Genomic DNA, 19,936 nt, shown 5'->3' with positions numbered 1-19,936 from the left:
TATCTGCTGCCTTTGTCCTTCTAGATGGTGGCGGTCGTGGGTTTGGAAGGTGCTGCCTAAGGAGCCTTGGTGAGTTTCTGCAGTTCATCTTGTAGATGGTACACACTGCTGCTACTGTGCATCGGAGGTGGAGGGAATGAATGTTTGTGGATGTGGTGCCAATCAAGCGGGCCGCTTTGTCCTGGACGGTGTTGGAGCTGCACTCATCCAGGCATGTGGAGAGCATTCCATCACACTCCTGACTTGTACCTTATAGATGGTGGACAGGCTTTGGGGAGTCAGGTGGTGAGTTACTCACTGCAGGATTCCTACCTTTCTACCTGCTCTTATAGCCATAATATTTATATGGCTAGTCCAGTTCAGTTTATGGTCGATGGTAACCCCCAGGGCATTGATAGTGGGGAATTCAGCAATTGTAATACCATTAAACATCAAGGGGTGATGGTTAGATTCTTTCTTGTTGGAGCTGGTCTTTGCCTGACACTTGTGTTACTTGCCACTTGTTAGACCAAGCCTGGATATTGTCCCTGGCTGAACTTGTTCTCTCACTGAATAATTTCTACTTAAACTTGTCTCTTCCTCCAAATAAAAGGTGTGGCCATGGGTACCTGCATGGGCCCCAGTTATGCCTGTCTCTTTATGAGGTATGTGGAACATTCCTTGTTCCAGTCCTGCTCAGGCCCCCTCCCACAACTCTTTTCTTGGTACATTGATGACTGTTTCGGTGCTGCTTCACGCTCTCGTCTGGATCTGGAAAAATTTATCAATTTTGCTTCCAATTTCCACCCCTCCATCACTTTCACATGGTCCATCACTGACACTTCCCTTCCCTTCCTTGATTTCTCTGTCTCAATTTCTGGTGATCTCCGACTGGATATTGTCTAGGCCTTGCTGCATTTGGACGTGGACTGCTTCAGTATCTCGCGTTGCCAATGATGCTGAACATTGTGAAATCATCAGTGAACATTCCCACTTCTGACCTTATGATGGAAGGAAGGTCATTGTGGAAGCAGCTGAAGATGGTTGGGCTGAGGACACTATCCTGAATAACTCCTGCAGTGATGCCTTGGAGCTAAGATGATTGACCGCCAACAACCACAACCATCTTCCTTTGTGCTAGGTATGACCAACCAGTGGAGAGTTTTTCCCTGATTCCCATTGACTCCAGTTTTGCTAGGGCCCCTTGATGCCACACTCGGTCAAATGCTGCCTTGATATCAAGGGCAGTCACACTCACCTCACCTCTGGAGTTCAACTCTTCTGTCCATGTTTGAACCAAGGGTGTAATGAGGTCAGGAGCTGAGTGGCCCTGGTGGAACCCAAAGTGGGCTTCAGTGAGCAGGTTATTGCTAAGCAAGTGCCACTTGATATCACTGTTGATGACCCCTTCCATCACTTTACTGATGATGGAGAGTAGGCTGATGGGGCGGTAAATAGCCAGGTTGGATTTATCCTGCTTTTTGTGGACAGGACACACCTGGGCAATTTTCCACATAGCTGGGTAGATGCCAGTGTTGTAGCTGTACTGGAACAGCTTGGTGAGGGGCGCAGCAAGTTCTGAAGCGCAAGTTTTCAGTACTATTGCCGGAATGTTGTCAGGGCCCATAGCCTTTGCAATATCCAATGCCTTTAGCCATTTCTTGATATCACGTGGAGTGAATCGAATTGGCTGAAGACTGGCATCTGTGATGCTGGGGACCTCCGGAGGAGGCCGAGATGAATCATCCACTCGGCTCTTCTGACTGGATCATTAGTGCAGTGTTATATGTGGGAGCTGACTGTGCTCAAATTGGCTGCCACGTTTCCTATATGACAGCAGTGACAACACTTCAGAAGAAAAATATTCAATTAGTTGTAAAGCTGGTAGGGACATTCTGAGTTCATAAGAGTTGCTGTAAGTCTTCCACTTTAACGGTGGGTGATCTCAGACTCAATTCCTTTACGTCCTATCTGCCCCTCCCTTATAACTCTTCCTCAACAAATCCAACAAACTATACATGTTACAATTTGATCAGTAATAGTACAAGGTGATTGATATGAAAATGGCGGACAGGAGAAGACCTGTCCTTTCCTCTTGTCTCATATATTTGTGATGTATTATGCATCACAATGTAAACACTCCTCACCCACCTGGAGCCATGTAATCTCCTGGGAGAGGCAAAAAAATACAAATTAAAAGAGAAGGGCTAATGAAAAAAAAAGTCATATTGGAAGTTCCTCTCCAATCCCCTTAAGGTAATCAAAACAAGTCCAGGAGATGACATTGGCCCTGATTACCGTGCAGGAATCCTACCCTCTGGTATGCGGTGATTGCCACCTGAGCTAACAGCTCTGACTCAAAGGATTTCAGCTGATCAGCATTCATTACACGAGCTGACAACCTGTTCCGCAGGTCCATTGTTAACCAGGGAACGAAGAACCACCCAACGTCCAACTTAGTTCGGCCCTTATACAACCTGTGAGCAAGAGGCTCGTCTTCCTTAACCAATCCAGTTGAAACAATTGGTCCATATGAACACAATCTAGTGACTTCATTACTTTATAAACTTCAATCAACACATCGTTAAGACTACAATTCTCTAAGGTATAGAGATGTAGCTCATTGAGCCTCTCTGAGGTGTCAGCTGTAGCTCAGTTCATAGCACCTCGCCTTTGAATCAAAGGGTTGTGGGTTCATGTCCCACTCCCGGAAAACCAAGAATTGTGATTGTACTCGAAAGAAGTTGCAATCTGTGACTGTTGGTAACTCGAAAGAGTTTCCTCTACAAATGCTTTGGAGGTGTCAGCTGTGGCTCAGTTCATAGCACCCTCGCCTTTGAATCAGACGGTTGTGGGTTCATATCCCACTCCCGGAAACCAAGAACTGTGATTGTACTCGGAAGAGTTGCAATCTGTGACTGTTGATAACTCGAAAGAATTTTTTTTTTTTTTTGAGCCTCTCTGGGTAACCAAGGTGTTTTCAACTGGGAATTAATCTTGTAGCCCCCTTCTTCAGCCTTTCTAATCACTCAAACATCCCTCAATTGTACAAAACTAGGCACAGTATTCTAACTGAGGTCTAACTAAGGTCTTTGTACAAAGACGAATTGGTTGAATTGAAAACAAAAAGTCTTAACATTGAGTGCAGGCGTTGACCTTATTGCAAGTTCTGCTTTCTTCTCACCTGTTTTTGCCCATGTGCTCTTAAAAGAGCAAAGAAATTGTGTGAATGTGCCATCTGTCATGTCCTCAGGACAGCTCAAAGCACTTCACAGCCAATGAAATACTTGTGAAGTGTAGTCACTGTTGTAATGTAGGCAAATGTTAAAGTCAATTTGCGCACAGCAAGCTCCCACAAATAGCAATAAATGACCATATAATCCGTTTTTAAATGTACATGAGGTAAATATTAGCCAGGGCACCCTGGAGAACTCACTTGCTCTTCTTTCAATAATGCTGTAGAATTGTTCACGCCCACCTGAGAAGATATATGGGCCTTGATTTAATGTCCCATCTAACCTCTGACTGCACAGCACTTGCTCAGTACCACATTGAGGTTAGACTCATAGATGTTTACAGCACAGGAGGTGCCATTCAGCCCATTGTGTCTGTGCTGGTCAACAAAGATCTGACTGCACTAATTCCATTTTCCAGCAGTTGGCCCATAGCCCTGGAGGCTATGGCAATGCAAGTGAATATCTAAATGCTTCTTTAATGTTACGGGAGTTTCTGACTCAACCACCCTTTCAGGCAGTGAGTTCCAGACTCCCAACACCCTCTGGGTGAAAAAGATTCTCCTCAACTCCCCTCATAGCCTTCTACCTCTTACCTTAAATCTATGCCCCCTGGTTATTGACCCCTCTATTAATGGAAAAAGAGCCTTCCTATCCATCCTATCTTTGCTCTTCATAATCATACACACCTCTATCAGGCCCCCTCTCAATCTTCGCTGCTCCAAGGAAAACAACCCCAGCCTATCCAATCTTTTCTCATAGCTCAGACCCTCCAGCCCTGACAGCATCCTGGTAAATCTCCTCTGCACCCTCTCCAATGTAATCACATCCTTCCTATAGTGTGGTGACCAGAATTTAGCTTTAATTATATGCTCGAAAAGGACAAATTCTTGGGTGGCACAGAATTCCTTGGCCAAGAGGATGTTCAGTTCCCAGGTCTCTTGGAATATTTCATCCCATAAAATGGGTCTTACCCTCCTGATTTATCCTCTCCCCTTGTTCTACCTTTCACCGTGTTACACCTGAGATTAGCAGTTTTCCCTCTGAGGAACTTTGAGCATAATACCCTGTTCCATTTCACACAGGCAACTAGAAAGTTCTACCCTAAAGCTAAACAAAATGATGGCTGGTCAACAGATGGATTGCATTGGCATGGCGGGTTGGGGCTGGGTCACCTTTGTCCATTTTCAACCATCCGTGAATGGGGGAACAGATCAAACATTTCTCACTCTGGATATCCCATCAGTAATTTGTCATCTGCTTTGATTGGCTGTTTGTTGACTTTCACTCTTACCCGTGGGTTCTGAGGGTTTTCGTAGCGATTTAAGGTCGTGGTTCTTCTGTTGGAGGGCTTGTAAAAGAAGCTGTTGGAAATCTCTCTCTTTCTCTGCAAGGTCTTCCAGAAGGCTGCAAAGTTAAAGGCGCAACGGATTAGCTGAGGCTACTTATTTGATTAAATCTTTGTCTATTCACCATTCCCCTGCCCATTGCTGGGATCAATCTGAGCGCAGGCCCAAAGGGAAATGCACTGTCCTCATTCAGCCGTCTCCCAAAATTCAACTGAAAGAACAGAACTTCGGCCTGTATAGTGCACTTCACAAAGCAAAATATCCTAAGACGATTCACAGAAACATTATCAGACAAAATATGAGACAAAGGAGGAGGCATGAGGACAAGTGAACAAAAATTTGGTCAAAGATGTAGGTTTAAAGGAGTATCTTAAAGGAGGTGAAAGAGGTATAGAATGGGAGAGATGCAAGGAGGAAATTCAAGAGCTAATGGTCTAGACAGTTGCCAATGGAGGAGTGATAAACATCAGGGAAGTGCAAGAGGCCAGAATTGGAGGAGCATGGAGATCTCGAAGGGTTGTGGGGCTAGAAGCACTCACAGAGATGGGGAAGGAATGGAGGGATTTGAAAACAAGGGGCACAAATGATAATAATATAAAAACGGTTCAAAAGTTTAAAAAAAATCTTGGGTTTAGCCTCCTGCTCTTGCTCAATTTCACAAATTTCAGAACTTAATGAAATAAAAACCCCACACCAGGGGCAGGATTTTCGGGTGAGCGGGCAGGCGCGGTGGGCGGGCCCAGGAGAGGCCGGGAAACGGTCCACCACTCGCAATCGGCCCCTGACCGCGATTTTGCGCCAGCTGGCCAATTAACAGCCAGCTGGCATGAAACGCACGCTGAGAAGCTCGGCGCAGCCGGGGCGGGGGCGGGAGGAGGGTGAGCGCTGAAGTCTGTGCAGACGCAGGGGAGCGCGCACTGAAAGCTCCCTGAAGGCAGAGAGCTGCCTCAGGGCTGGAGAATTTTAAATACAAAAATAAAGAGTTTGAAATTCTGAATAAAATGTCCTGACATCAGACTCCCTCACATGAACATATAAGAGTATAAAAATTCCGTCAAATTTTTTTTTTTTAAACTACTAACGGACACCTCATCCCGCCCGTGGGTGAGGTTTCCTCAAAATTGCAAAGGCCGCCTGGACGATTTGCCCGCCCGCCAACCGTAATGTTGGATGGACAGCTAAAAATCTATCTTAATTAATAAATTAATGGCCTTAGTAGGCCTCTTAACTGTCGGCGGGCGTGCTGCTGACTCTTGCACGCGTCCGCCCACCGAAATATCGAGTGCTATTTTACGCCCGATCGGGTCAGGCACATGCCTGCCCGTTGGCCGTAAAATTCTGCACCAGGAAATACAACAGTGTTACAAGAGGAAATGTGAGATTGAACAGTTAATGGGGGCTCATTTGAGGCTGGGTCTGAAATAGCTCATTGGAGCAGTATTCTAGCTGATACAAGGACAATGGAGAGAGGGCTTTACAGTGCTAAATAGATTGCAGCTTTTACAGCTGGGAGCCATCAATAAGGCTGGAAATTAGAGAGCATTTAAGTTGACCTTTTTGTGTGGAAGTAATTATTTCTTGAGTCAAGTGCATAGTTATGAGAATTAAAATAACTGGTTTAACTACTCATGAAACAATGAATAGTTTTGGAGTTTACCCTCACGTGGGGTACACATGAATACAGGAAGACTAAATCTCAGCCTGGTGTACACATGAATGGAGAAACACCAACAATCTCTGGAAAAACTCAGCAGGTCTGACAGCATCTGCGGAGAGGAATACAGTCAACGTTTTGAGTCCATATGACTCTTCATCAGAACTGAGGAAATATAGAAATGAGGTGAAATATAAGCTGGTTGAGGGGGGTGGGACAGGTAGAGCTGGATAGAGGGTCAGTGATAGGTGGAGGCAAAGAAGAGATTGCCAAAGATGTCATAGACAAAAGGACAAAGGGGTGTTCACGGTAGTGATATTAGCTAAGGAATGTGCTAATGGTAGGGTAGATTAAGGGTAGGAAGCAGGAGGAGCAAGTAACAGATAGCCCTAGTGGGGGTGGGGTGGGGGGAAGGGATCGAAATAGGCTAAAAGGTGGAGATGAAACAATGGATGGAAATACATTTAAAAACAATGGAAATAGGTAGGAAAAGAAAAATATATTTTAAAAATATATAAATTATTGGAAAAAGGGGGATCGGAAAGGGGGTGGGGATGGAGGAGAGAGTTCATGATCTGAGGTTGTTGAACTCAATGTTAAGTCCGGAAGGCTGTAAAGTGCCTAATCGGAAGATGAGGTGCTGTTCCTCCAGTTTAGGCACTTTACAGCCTGTCGGACTTAACATTGAGTTCAACAACCTCAGATCATGAACTCTCTCCTCCATCCCCACCCCATTTCCGATCCCCCTTTTTCCAATAATTTATATATTTTTTAAATATATTTTTCTTTTCTCACCTATTTCCATTATTTTTAAATGTATTTCCATTCACTGTTTCATCTCCACCTTTTAGCCTATTTCGATCCCTTCCCCCCACCCCACCCCCACTAGGGCTATCTGTTACTTGCTCCTCCTGCTTCCTACCCTTAATCTACCCTACCATTAGCACATTCCTTAGCTAATATCACCACTGTCAACACCCCTTTGTTCTTTTGTCTATGACATCTTTGGCAATCTCTTCTTTGCCTCCACCTATCACTGACCCTCTATCCAGCTCTACCTGTCCCACCTCCCTCAACCAGCTTATATTTCACCTCATTTCTATATTTCCTCAGTTCTGATGAAGAGTCATACGGACTTGAAACGTTAACTGTATTCCCCTTCGCAGATGCTGTCAGACCTGCTGAGTTTTTCCAGCTATTTTTATTTTTGTTTCAGATTTCCAGTATCTGCAGTATTTTGCTTTTATCGCCAACAATCTTTGCCTGGTGTACACATGAATACAGAAACACTAACAATCTTTGCCTGGTGTACACATGAATACAGAAACACTAACAATCTTTGCCTGGTGTACACATGAATACAGAAACACTAACAATCTTTGCCTGGTGTACACATGAATACAGAAACACTAACAATCTCTGCCTGGTGTACACATGAATACAGAAACACTAACAATCTCTGCCTGGTGTACACATGAATACAGAAACACTAACAATCTCTGCCTGGTGTACACATGAATACAGAAACACTAACAATCTCTGCCTGGTGTACACATGAATACAGAAACACTAACAATCTTTGCCTGGTGTACACATGAATACAGAAACACCAACAATCTTTGCCTGGTGTACACATGAATACAGAAACACTAACAATCTTTGCCTGGTGTACACATGAATACAGAAACACTAACAATCTTTGCCTGGTGTACACATGAATACAGAAACACTAACAATCTTTGCCTGGTGTACACATGAATACAGAAACACTAACAATCTTTGCCTGGTGTACACATGAATACAGAAACACTAACAATCTTTGCCTGGTGTACACATGAATACAGAAACACTAACAATCTTTGCCTGGTGTACACATGAATACAGAAACACTAACAATCTTTGCCTGGGTGTACACATGAATACAGAAACACTAACAATCTCTGCCTGGTGTACACATGAATACAGAAACGCTAACAATCTCTGCCTGGTGTACACATGAATACAGAAACACTAACAATCTCTGCCTGGTGTACACATGGATACAGAAACACTAACAATCTCTGCCTGGTGTACACATGAATACAGAAACACTAACAATCTTTGCCTGGTGTACACATGAATACAGAAACACTAACAATCTTTGCCTGGTGTACACATGAATACAGAAACACTAACAATCTTTGCCTGGTGTACACATGAATACAGAAACACTAACAATCTCTGCCTGGTGTACACATGAATACAGAAACACTAACAATCTTTGCCTGGTGTACACATGAATACAGAAACACTAACAATCTCTGCCTGGTGTACACATGAATACAGAAACACTAACAATCTTTGCCTGGTGTACACATGAATACAGAAACACTAACAATCTTTGCCTGGTGTACACATGAATACAGAAACACTAACAATCTTTGCCTGGTGTACACATGAATACAGAAACACTAACAATCTTTGCCTGCTGTACACATGAATACAGAAACACTAACAATCTTTTCCTGGTGTACACATGAATACAGAAACACTAACAATCTTTGCCTGGGTGTACAGATGAATACAGAAACACTAACAATCTCTGCCTGGTGTACACATGAATACAGAAACACTAACAATCTCTGCCTGGTGTACACATGAATACAGAAACACTAACAATCTCTGCCTGGTGTACACATGAATACAGAAACACTAACAATCTCTGCCTGGTGTACACATGAATACAGAAACACTAACAATCTTTGCCTGGTGTACACATGAATACAGAAACACTAACAATCTCTGCCTGGTGTACACATGAATACAGAAACACTAACAATCTCTGCCTGGTGTACACATGAATACAGAAACACTAACAATCTCTGCCTGGTGTACACATGAATACAGAAACACTAACAATCTTTACCTGGTGTACACATGAATACAGAAACACTAACAATCTTTGCCTGGTGTACACATGAATACAGAAACACTAACAATCTTTGCCTGGTGTACACATGAATACAGAAACACTAACAATCTTTGCCTGGTGTACACATGAATACAGAAACACTAACAATCTTTGCCTGGTGTACACATGAATACAGAAACACTAACAATCTTTGCCTGGTGTACACATGAATACAGAAACACTAACAATCTTTGCCTGGTGTACACATGAATACAGAAACACTAACAATCTCTGCCTGGTGTACACATGAATACAGAAACACTAACAATCTCTGCCTGGTGTACACATGAATACAGAAACACTAACAATCTCTGCCTGGTGTACACATGAATACAAAGACAATAACAATCTCTGCCTGATGTACACGTGAATACAGAAACACTAACAATCTTTGCCTGGGTGTACACATGAATACAGAAACACTAACAATCTCTGCCTGGTGTACACATGAATACAAAGACAATAACAATCTCTGCCTGATGTACACATGAATACAGAAACACCAACAATTTGCCATTGGTCAGCCATCATCCCCAAAGTTGCAATGCCCTGTGTTCCCACGCCAACTGGAAACTGAACAGGCTCCGCTGTTCAATTGGGAGATCTTGACTGTCAGTCAAACAGCCTTTTCTTCATGTCTGATGATTTTAAATAATAAACAAAAGTGCACAAAGAAAAAATTAAAAACCCACAACTATTATTCTGAGAGTTTTCTCCGGATACTGGAAATCCAAAACAAAAACAAAAATACCTGGAAAAATTCAGCAGGTCTGGCAACATCTGCGGAGAGGAACACAGTTAACGTTCCGAGTCCAAATGACCCTTTGAAGGGTTTTTGTCAAGGCCAGCATTTGTTGCCTAGCCCTAAAACTGAGTGCCTTGCTCAGCCATTTCAGAAGGCAGTCAAGAGTCAACCACATTGCTATGGATCTGGAGTCACATGTAGGCCAAACCAGGCAAGGGTGGCAGATTTCCTTATATAAAGGGGCATATAGTGAACCAAATGTGTTTTCACAACACTCGAAGATAGTTGTCATGGTCACTATGACGGAGACTAACTTTCAATTCCAGGTTTGATGTAATTTAAATTCCACCAGCTGCCATGGTGGGATTTGAGCATTAGCCCTGGTGTCCAGCTTGCTAACCCAGTGACATTATGACGATGCCACCAGTCAGGTGGTCGCTTACCACTGTTCTTCTTTGAATTACCAACAATCACATCAAATTTTGGACAGGCCCACAACTCATTGCTTCCAACTGCAGTAAGAAACCATTAAAATTCTTGGATGACGACTGCTCGATTTCCACACTGGCCACACATTTACTCTGACACAAGTTCCTTTTGCCATAGGGGCAAAGCAACCAGTTTGTTGGCCTCCCAATGCAGCTGATTATAACCATCTGAATGAATGTGGAGTTAAGAATCCCCTGCTATCACTGCCTTCTTCCAGAGTCTCTGATGTGTGCCAGTCCAATCCCAACCCAAGGTGCAGTGGTCAAACTGACTGTAGCCTGGTTTAATAAACAGCCTGGTCACAGCGACCCCATGTCTCTGTCTGGCCAAGGGGCAAGAGACCACAATGTTGGTCAACCAACCAAGAGTTAATGTTCAAAACGTACTGCTGTCAAAGGAATATCAGAAGGGGAGCAGGCCATCAAACACCTCAGGCCTACTCTACCATGCAATTAGACCTTGGCTGATCTGCATATCAAGTATATTTACTGGCATTTACCCATATTCTTTGATGCCCTTATGCAATAAAAAATCTTTCCATCTGAATCATGAAAGCTCCAACTTTCCTCCAGCATCGACAGCCTTCAAAGGGAGAGAGATCCAGATTTCCACTGCCTTTTGTGTGAAGAAGTGCTTCCTGATTCCACTCCCGATAGGCCTGGCTCTAACATTCTGGATTCCCCCACCAAAGGAAATAGCTCGTTTATATCTACACTATCAAATCACTTTATCATTTTAAGCTTCTCAATCAGATCACCCCTCAATCTAATCTAAAGGAATGCAAGTCACGTTTCTGAAACACGAGAGAGCATTAGAGTGGCAAACCTGAAGAGGCCAGCTCCTGAGGAGTGTGGGATATGGAGGATATCACATGGATGAGCAAGGTTGTTGTTGTCGCCATGTGACAAGTGAATTATGGTTCTTTTAAAATTGCGTAATATTTTCTTTAAATGTGCGGAAAAAGCTGGTTTTTAAAAAAATGTGACACATCATCCACTTGTGACTTGCTGATGAAGCGGTAAAAGGAGTTCTCAGGGCAGATGGATTCACACCTTATCCTGCAGGTGCTGCTCAGGGCTGGAAACAACACAGTGCACAGGATAAGTCTGGGTGATGAAGAGGGCTGAATGATCACATGGAGTGTGACACAAGCATTGTGATAAAATATGGCTCACTCTGAATGATACTGGACCTTAAGGGGTTAAAATTATGAGGACAGGATACTTAAACTTGGCTTGTATTTCCTTGAGTAGAGGAGGCTGAGGGGTGATCTGATTGACATGTTTAAGATGTTTGATAGGGTAGATACAGAGAAAGGATTTCACCTGGTGGGGGAATCAAGAATGAGGGGACAGAATCTGAAAATTAGAGCCTAGTGATTCAGGGCTGTAATTAGGAAATACTTCTTCACACAAAGAGAAGTGGAAATATGAAACTCTCACCCCCAAAAGGTTGTGGGTGATGGCAGTCAAGGCTGAAGTGGACAGATTTTTATTGGGTGGGGATATCATGGGATATGGGTGGGTGAAAGTAGCTGAGATACAGATCATTCTTGCTGCGGCACTCAGTTGGTACCGCTCGCACCCCTAACTTACAAGGTTCTGGGTTCAAGTCCCACTCCAGGGCTTGAGTACAAAAATCAAGGCTGACATTCCAGTGCAGTACTGAGGGAGTGCTGCATTGTTATAGGTGCTGTCTTTCGGATGAGATGTTAAACTTAGGCTCCATCTTGGGTAGATGGAAAGAAAAACAGGGAAGTTACCCTGGTGTTGGGGCTGATATCTATATCTCAATCAACATCACAAAAGCAGATTATTTAGTCATTATCACATTACTGTTTGTGAGAGTCTGCTGTGAACAAATTGGCTGCTGTATTTTCTACATTACAACAGTGACTACACTTCAAAAAGTACTTCATTGGCTGTAAAGCACTTAGAGATATCTGGTGGCTGTTAAAAGCACTATATAAGTTCAAATCCCTTTTTCAGTTTTGGTCTAACTGATTGATGGGGCAGGCTCGAGGGGATAAATGGCCGACCTACTCTTGCTCCTATGTTCCTACAACAGAAAAAGAGGTGTATCTCAAACTGCTGTCCATCATCAAGAGACAGGGCATGATGTATAATTCCATGTACACTGTGGAATTAACAGAACAGATCAGCATTCCTACAGCTCAGACGTATTCCACATAAACTCCCAGCTACCATTGTTTGTATATAGTCTTCTCTGTCTCTTTGCAGATACCATGCCTTGGAAGGGTATTAGCAACCATGGACTTCTGTGATTGGTCCATGATTACGCTTGGCAAGGTACTGCAGTGGCTTGCCACTGACTTCTGCAGTATGCTGACCACAAACCTCTCCTACTCTTACTGCTTGCCATAGGTGTATCAAAAGGATTTAGAGACTGATAATCAGTCTGTGTGGCCGTGTTATGACACACCTTCCATGGCCATCAAGTTCTGAAGTGGGACTTGAACCCAGAACTTCTGGCCGAGAGGTAAGGACATACCACTGCGCCAGAAGACCTCGTATATAGTCTTATCTTCAAATAAGGGACTCACATTATTGTTTTAACAATCCTTGTTAATGACTGGTAGGCTTGAGCTATACAGAAGAATGCAACACAAACTTAGACATCGGGAATGCATCTAAAAGACATTAGTCACTATGTAATTATCTGTTGGGCCATTCCTTTGGCCAACAGTGACCGCTGACCGTACCGGTTTGTTTCTGCCCTCAGTCGGCTCAGCTGCAAAATGAGAGGGCAGGTGTTGTGCTGGGAATCGTGGGACACTGAGCAACTCAGCGTGCTCACACCCGAGGTTCCTGCACCATCCATCTGCAGCTCCAGTGCTCCTGGCTCCCGCATATCGGAATCACTCCCACTCCACTTCCCCGGAATGTTGTCCGTGCCTTGTTCGTCCGTCTCTTGATCAAAGGAGCCCTGCAACTCTTGCTTCGGTTCTGAAGGAGAGAATCAAAGTAAGGTGCCGTGTCAAGCAACTTTATTATCCACCCCTCCTTCAACTTTCTGCCCACTTCACCTCAGGGTGCCGACTCACCCTGGGTTCCAGCCCCATGGCTGTTGATTGTCCATAAGTATCTTTGTCCAAATACCCATCCCTCATATACCTACTTAAGACAATAAATATCAATATCAAAACTGACCCCAATCCTAGCATCAAAGTATATGGCCTTTCCAGGGTAATGATCTCTGCATAATAATCGGGAGCAGGAATCCTGGGTTTCTTTTCCTGTATTTCTGCCTCTCTGGGGGAATCACAGGGCCATGGGTAGCGGTAATCATTTTACAGCAGCGTATACTTAGAGATGACTTGACAGAGGGAGTGCCTAATGAGAGATTGTTCTAGTTTAACAGATTGGAGAGGGCCAGAGGACACAAATTTAAGGTTGAAATTGACTCAATTTCAGACAGTTTTTCTTTAACTGGAGTATAATGAGCCTCTGGAATACATTATTATCTGGTGTAATGGGTGCTGACTCTGTGTGTGTCTTCAAGAGGGAGCAGGACTGGTTCTTGACTGGGACCGATGTTGTATTAAAGATAGAGAAGTAAGGGTCTTTATAGGATACATACCTGGTCCATGGAATCTCCTGGTTTTGATTTCCTGAGGGGCTCAAGAATTTTCCCAGAGGTTTTTTTTTCTTATTGTCCTTGGGTTATTTTAAATGATCTTCTCCTAGAGATTACATGTCTGTGGGGGAAGGGGTGGGCGTGGGGGTTTGATGGTGGGTGGGTAGGAGGTGTGTGGCATGATGGACCAGCCCATCCTATCCTGCCCATCAATTTTGTTTTGTTAATATCTGTATATTAACCATGGATAACTGAACCACTCTGACTGAGGTCGGCTGGGTGGGGTCTCAGATATTATGCCACCTTGATGGCCAATACTCCATACTACAAGCTGTCAGTGTCTTCACCCACTCAGTCAACAGCGAGCAAGATGGCACTGCCAAATTCTTCAATTCAGGCAGTCCTCTGGGACAAAGTACCTATGCTGTTGACATAGTTTAAGCAGCAAATAAGTGGCATTGCCTCAGATGAAGGTCTATGACAGAAAGGTGCTCAGGGGTGGCCATGTGCCAGGAATTGGGACTGGCACAGGCCTGGCCTTGGTAGCGTAGTCCTTGGCTGTTGCGGGATTCAAATTTCGCATTTAACCCTTATCTCCATTTTGTTGCCTCTGCGCCATCTGAGCTAGTAGGATTTCAGGCTAGAGTAATGATTTCCAAATGACTATGGCTGCCACTCTTTAAGAAGAAAGAACTTGCATTTATACAGTGCCTTTCATGATCTCAAGACATCTCAAAGCACTTTACAGCCAATAGCGTCATTTTTAAAGAGCAGTCACTGTTGTAATGTTGGAAAAGTGGCAGGAAATTTATGCACAGCAAGCTCCTACAAACAGCATTGAGATAATGGCCAGATAATGTTTTATTGATGTTGCATTGGAAGGGGCACCGGAGAGAACTTCCCTGCTCTGCTTTGAATAGCATCATGGGATATCTGTTGTCCATCTGAGAGGACAGATGGGGCCTCGGTTTACCGTCTAACCCAAAAGATGGCACCTCTGACAATGCAGCACTCCCTCAGTACCCCACTGGAGTGTCAGCCTAGATTTTGTACTCAGGCCTCTGAAGTGCGACTTAAACCCACCACCTTTTGACTCAGAGGTAAGAACACCACCAACTGAGCCTCAGCTGACATCTGAGAATTGAGAGGTAGATTTTACAAGATTGCGACAGTGAGCCCAGACAATCCTTCAATGCAGATAATCAGAAGATAATCAAAAAGCAAATTTTGAGGGGCAATATAAATCGTCACTGAAGAAAACATGGATTAAATCAAGGACATTTGCTATAGGGAAGTTGGGTCCGGCTCATTTGATTGAACTTTTTGAGGGATAGCAGGGAGGGTTGATGAGGGCAGCATGTTTGATGCTGTCTACATGGGTTTTTAGCAAGGCTTTTGACAAGGTCCCACATTGCAAAATGATCAGAAAAGTAGAAGCCATGGGATCCAAGGAAAAGTGGCAAGTTGGATCCAAAGTTGGTTCAACAGCTGAAAGTATACAGTAATATTCAATGGGTATTTTTGTGACTGGAAGGCTGTTTCCAGTGGATATTATGTATTAGTATTACATCCCTTGCTTTTTGTGGAATTTAATCAATGAATTAGACTTAAATGTAGGAGGTATGATAAAGAAATTGCAGATGTTTAAAAACGTATTCGTTCGTGGGTGTGGGTGCTACTGGCTAGGTCAGCATTTCTTGCACATCCCTAATTGCCCTTGAGAAGGTGGTGGTGAGCTGCCTTCTTGAACCGCTGCAGTCCCTGTGGTGTAGGTACATCCACAGTGCTGTTAGCGAGGGAGTTCCAGGATTTTGACCCAGTGACAAATTGGCCATGTGGTTGATCTTCAGGCAGAAGGCTATAGACTGTAGGAAGATTTCAACAGACTGGTCCAGTGGGCAGAAAAGCGGCAAAAGGAGTTTAATCATAAGAAGTGTGAGGTAATGTATTTGGGGAGGACTGTTAACGTTGAAATTGTGCTGCAATAGAATACATGCTTTAAGTTGGTAATTAAGCACAGCTGTCCCCCATTGGAGGAGGATTAGGGAATCATTGCAAGAGTCTATAAACCAGTTCATACTAGGTGTCTTTGAGGAACTGGGAAAGTCTGTGACTTTTACTTTACTGTCTTAGAAATAAACCTGGTTTAAGGTACAGGCTAGCTTCAGGATCATTCTTTCTCAACATACAATTATTGGAATTAACAAAGACAAACAGTGCAAAGGAATGCACAATAAATGGTAGGATTGTGAGAAGGATGGAAAAACAGAGGGACCTTGGAGGAGTACATGTTCACAGGTCCCTGAAGGTAAGAGGGTAATAGATACGATGATCAAGAAGGCATATGGGATACTTTCCTTTATTAGCCAGGACATAGAGTATGAGAGCAGAGAGGTTATGCTTGACCTATTTACACTAGTTAGCTGACAGCTAGAGTACTGACTATAGTTCTGGTCACTGCATTATGGAAAGGGTGTGATCGAACTACAGAGGGTCCAGATGAGATTCACAATGATGTTGCCAGGGATGAAGAATTTGAGGAAATATTGGACATGCTAGGGTTATTTTCTTCAGATAGAGGAGGCTGAGGGGAGATTTAATTGAAGTGTATAAAATTATGTGGATCTAGATTGAGTGGATAGGGAGGATCTGTTTCCCTTAACAGAGAGGTCAAAAACCAGGGGGCATAGAACCCTCGGCGAAAGGATTAGAGCGGAGTTAATTTTTTTCCTCACTCAGAGCATGGCGAGGTCTGGAACTCACTGTCTGAAAGGATGGTGGAGGCAGAAACCCTCATCACATTTAAAAAAAATTGGATATGCATTTGAGGCGCTGTAACCTAAAGGACTATAGACCAAGAGATGGAACGTGGGATTAGACTGGAGAGCTGTTTTTGGCCGGTACAGACACAATAGACCAAATGGCCTCCTTCTATGCTATGAATTTCTCTGATTCTCTGAAGCTTTGTCCTTCTGTGATCCAATATGTCGCAATGGAGTTGATACAACTCAACAATATAGAGTTAGTTGTGTTAAAGTACAAGGTGGAGCTCTGAATTGGAGGCCCCGCTCCAAACTAGAGAGGATCTCCACCCTTGTACTCGCTGTAGGGGATGGAAGCTGTTTTGTCCAAAGATTCTCTAGTACTGAGATAGGGTAGTGACAAAATAAGTTCTACTTTGAGGTGCAGTTGGTGGGAGGAAACAGTTCTATGCAATGGAGGAGATTGCACTTCCCACCAATCAGTGGCCCTGCCACATACCTGGGAATAGAATGCTGAAGGCTATCTGTATGGCCTTACGAATGATGTTGTCCAGGCCAAACATCCAGTGGGGTTTAATCTGGTGACGTCGAAGGATTTTTATCACCTAGAAAGAAAATCCCCATTAATAAGGAAAAGCATCACCCCTCTGTGTGAGCTGCAAAGTTCCCCGTTGATATCACAAGGATAACACTTTGGCTGAAAGGTATTAAACACTCAAGAACAAAGAACAAAGAAAAGTACAGCACAGGAACAGGCCCTTCGGCCCTCCAAGCCTGCGCCGATCATATTGCCCGTCAACTAAAACATTTTGCACTTCCGGGGTCCGTATCCCTCTATTCCCATCCTATTCATGTATTTATCAAGCTGCCTCTTAAACACTACTATCGTACCTGCTTCCACCACCTCCTCTGGCAGCGAATTCCAGATGCTCACTACCCTCTGCGTAAAAAACTTGCCCCGTATATCACCTTTATAGTTTTCTCCTGCTGGAGTCCCATCTTCTATAAATCTGGAACTCTGGCCATAGCTCAACTCGCATCATGTCCTGATCACCCATCAAGCTTCTGATTGTTGATCTACATTGGCACCTGGTCCAACAACATCTTGATTTTTTACATTCTCATCCTTACTGTTTTCAATTCCCTCCATGGCCTCTTCTCTCCCTATCACCTCTGGGTATGTTTGACTATGTTAGAAGTGCTAGACAAATGCAAGTTCCTGTTAAAGACCCTGCTCTTCCTGTCTCTGGTTTCTCCTGGGTTCTAATAACTATCCTCAACACTTGTTATTGCTTTGCCTCCCATTATCCGCTCACATACCCAGGAGAGGGTTAATATAGGTAACTGTACTCAATAACACTGTGACAGCTGGGTGTTATATAACAAAGCAGTAATTAGCTCCTGTACATTCACACCCTCCCAGTGCAATTCCTCACTGCGTGGCAGCCATTTGTTCATTGTCAATGAGCCAATCACAACTGATCCTGACCCTGTTCTCAACACATGTCCACGAACTTTCACTGGGAGTGACTGGAGCGAGCTGAGCCCCAGAAACCCTTGGGCAGGATTTTTCAGATGGCGGGAATGAATCCACACCGATAATGGCTGCCCCGCGAGCCATTTAACATATGGCGGGGCCATCTGGGGAGGAAGTCCCACCTTAGAAAGCTCTCAGCCAATCGGATGGCCAGCAGCTGCTCTGTTGTCCCAGCAGCACCAGGTTCAAGGTTCAAGCAGTGGCCACTGATAGGACTACAGCCAGAACCTAAAGAAGAGGAACTAATGGAGGCTGGACTGAAGTTGAATCCAGGGTGTCAGCAGGGTCTGGCTGGCAGGTCCCAGACAGGGGGTTAAAGGGGTTGGGAAGCCAGGTTTGTGAGGCCAGGGATTGGGGGTGGGGGGTGTGAGGGTTAAAGAGGGAGTTTAACCTTGGGGGGGGGGGGGGGGTGCCACCTATGGGCACAGGACGTACCAGCCCCCACTCATCTGACACCAGCCCACGCAGCTAAGGCTGCCAGGTTACCTGCTTGGTGTGCGTCTCCCCCTGCTGCCGGTCAAATAGCGGTGGCAGCGCGGTGGGGCACTTAATGGGAGACAGGTTGGGGCCAGATGGGTAGGTGGCAGGCAGGCCATGCGTAGCATTTTACAAGCCCGCCTGGCCTTAAAACCCGTTGGCAGGGGACCATAAGATCCAGCTCCTTGACTCATTTTGAACCTCTACAATGAACCCAAGGTAAGGTCAACTGATCCAGAACAAACCAAGGATGAAAGGCAGGTCTTTCTTCCCATTCAGTCACCAGTACAGCCCCATGTGACTCATTACACAGTCTCACAGCATAGTGTTCCAGTACACAGTCACCCCATCTGCCCCAGTCTCTCAGCGCCCCAGTCCTTGGGGCATTCACTTACTGAACAAGCTGGGGTTTATCTTGAAATGAATATGGAACAGCAGTGTGAGAGGGGAGGAACTGGGGACCTCATGTTTAACAGTGAACAGTTCCAACCACGTGTGACCTCACTGAGTTTACACTTACAGCATCTTGGAAGCTGAAGATGATGATCTGGATTTCGTTGAGAACTCCCTTGTCAAAGTGTAGCTCTGTCTGCAGGCTGCACAAGGCTTTGACAATCAGCTTGTGGTCCGAAGATCGAATGTAGTCCTTCAGACAGGTGACCAGCTGCCAGATGTGTTCACATGTTAACTTGGAGTTGGAGTTCTGTTTTCAAGGGAGGAAGGAATAAGATTGCATGAGCAACACAAGAAACTACATGAAGCAGGCTCCTCACAGCCCGGGCAACAGTTCTCACTCAGGAGGAAGGAGCAGACAGATGGCCAGCTCCTGCTCCAAAGCCCCTGTCAGTGGTGGGGAAACTATTGGAAGCAATTCTGAGGGACAGAATTAATCTACACTTGGAGAGGCAGGGCTTAATCAAGGACAGTCAGCATGGTTTTGTTAAGGGGAGGTCATGTCTGACCAATTTGATTGAATTTTTTGAAGAGGTGACCAGTTGTGTAGATGAGGGCAATGCATTTGACAAAGTCTACATGGGCTTCAGCAAGGCTTTTGATAAGGTTCCGCATGGGAGACTGATAACGAAGGTAAGAGCCCATGGGATCCAAGGCAATTTGGCAAACTGGATCCAGAATTGGCTGAGTGGCAGGAAGCAGAGGGTGATG

The 19,936-nt window shown here is 44.5% G+C and overlaps 1 protein-coding gene across 2 annotated transcripts in view; it reads right to left on the bottom strand.

The window, feature by feature from the left end:
• The window catches only part of LOC144695870 (mitogen-activated protein kinase kinase kinase 5-like), a 174,921-nt gene that overhangs the window by 12,720 nt on the left and 142,265 nt on the right, over nucleotides 1–19,936 (bottom strand). For both annotated transcript variants that reach the window (XM_078566913.1, XM_078566914.1), the window contains exons 23-26: nucleotides 19,293–19,475; nucleotides 17,258–17,363; nucleotides 13,122–13,365; nucleotides 4,507–4,619 (exon numbers count right to left, since the gene is read on the bottom strand). In XM_078566913.1, coding sequence (XP_078423039.1) covers nucleotides 4,507–4,619; nucleotides 13,122–13,365; nucleotides 17,258–17,363; nucleotides 19,293–19,475 — 646 coding nt within the window. The remainder of the gene's footprint in view (nucleotides 1–4,506; nucleotides 4,620–13,121; nucleotides 13,366–17,257; nucleotides 17,364–19,292; nucleotides 19,476–19,936) is intronic.

This window comes from Cetorhinus maximus, chromosome 21 (assembly GCF_964194155.1).
Source record: "Cetorhinus maximus chromosome 21, sCetMax3.hap1.1, whole genome shotgun sequence".
In the NCBI taxonomy this organism is placed as follows: domain Eukaryota; kingdom Metazoa; phylum Chordata; class Chondrichthyes; order Lamniformes; family Cetorhinidae; genus Cetorhinus; species Cetorhinus maximus.
The sequence above is the reverse complement of the archived record's forward strand: the minus strand, read 5'-3'. Positions and strand labels throughout refer to the sequence as shown.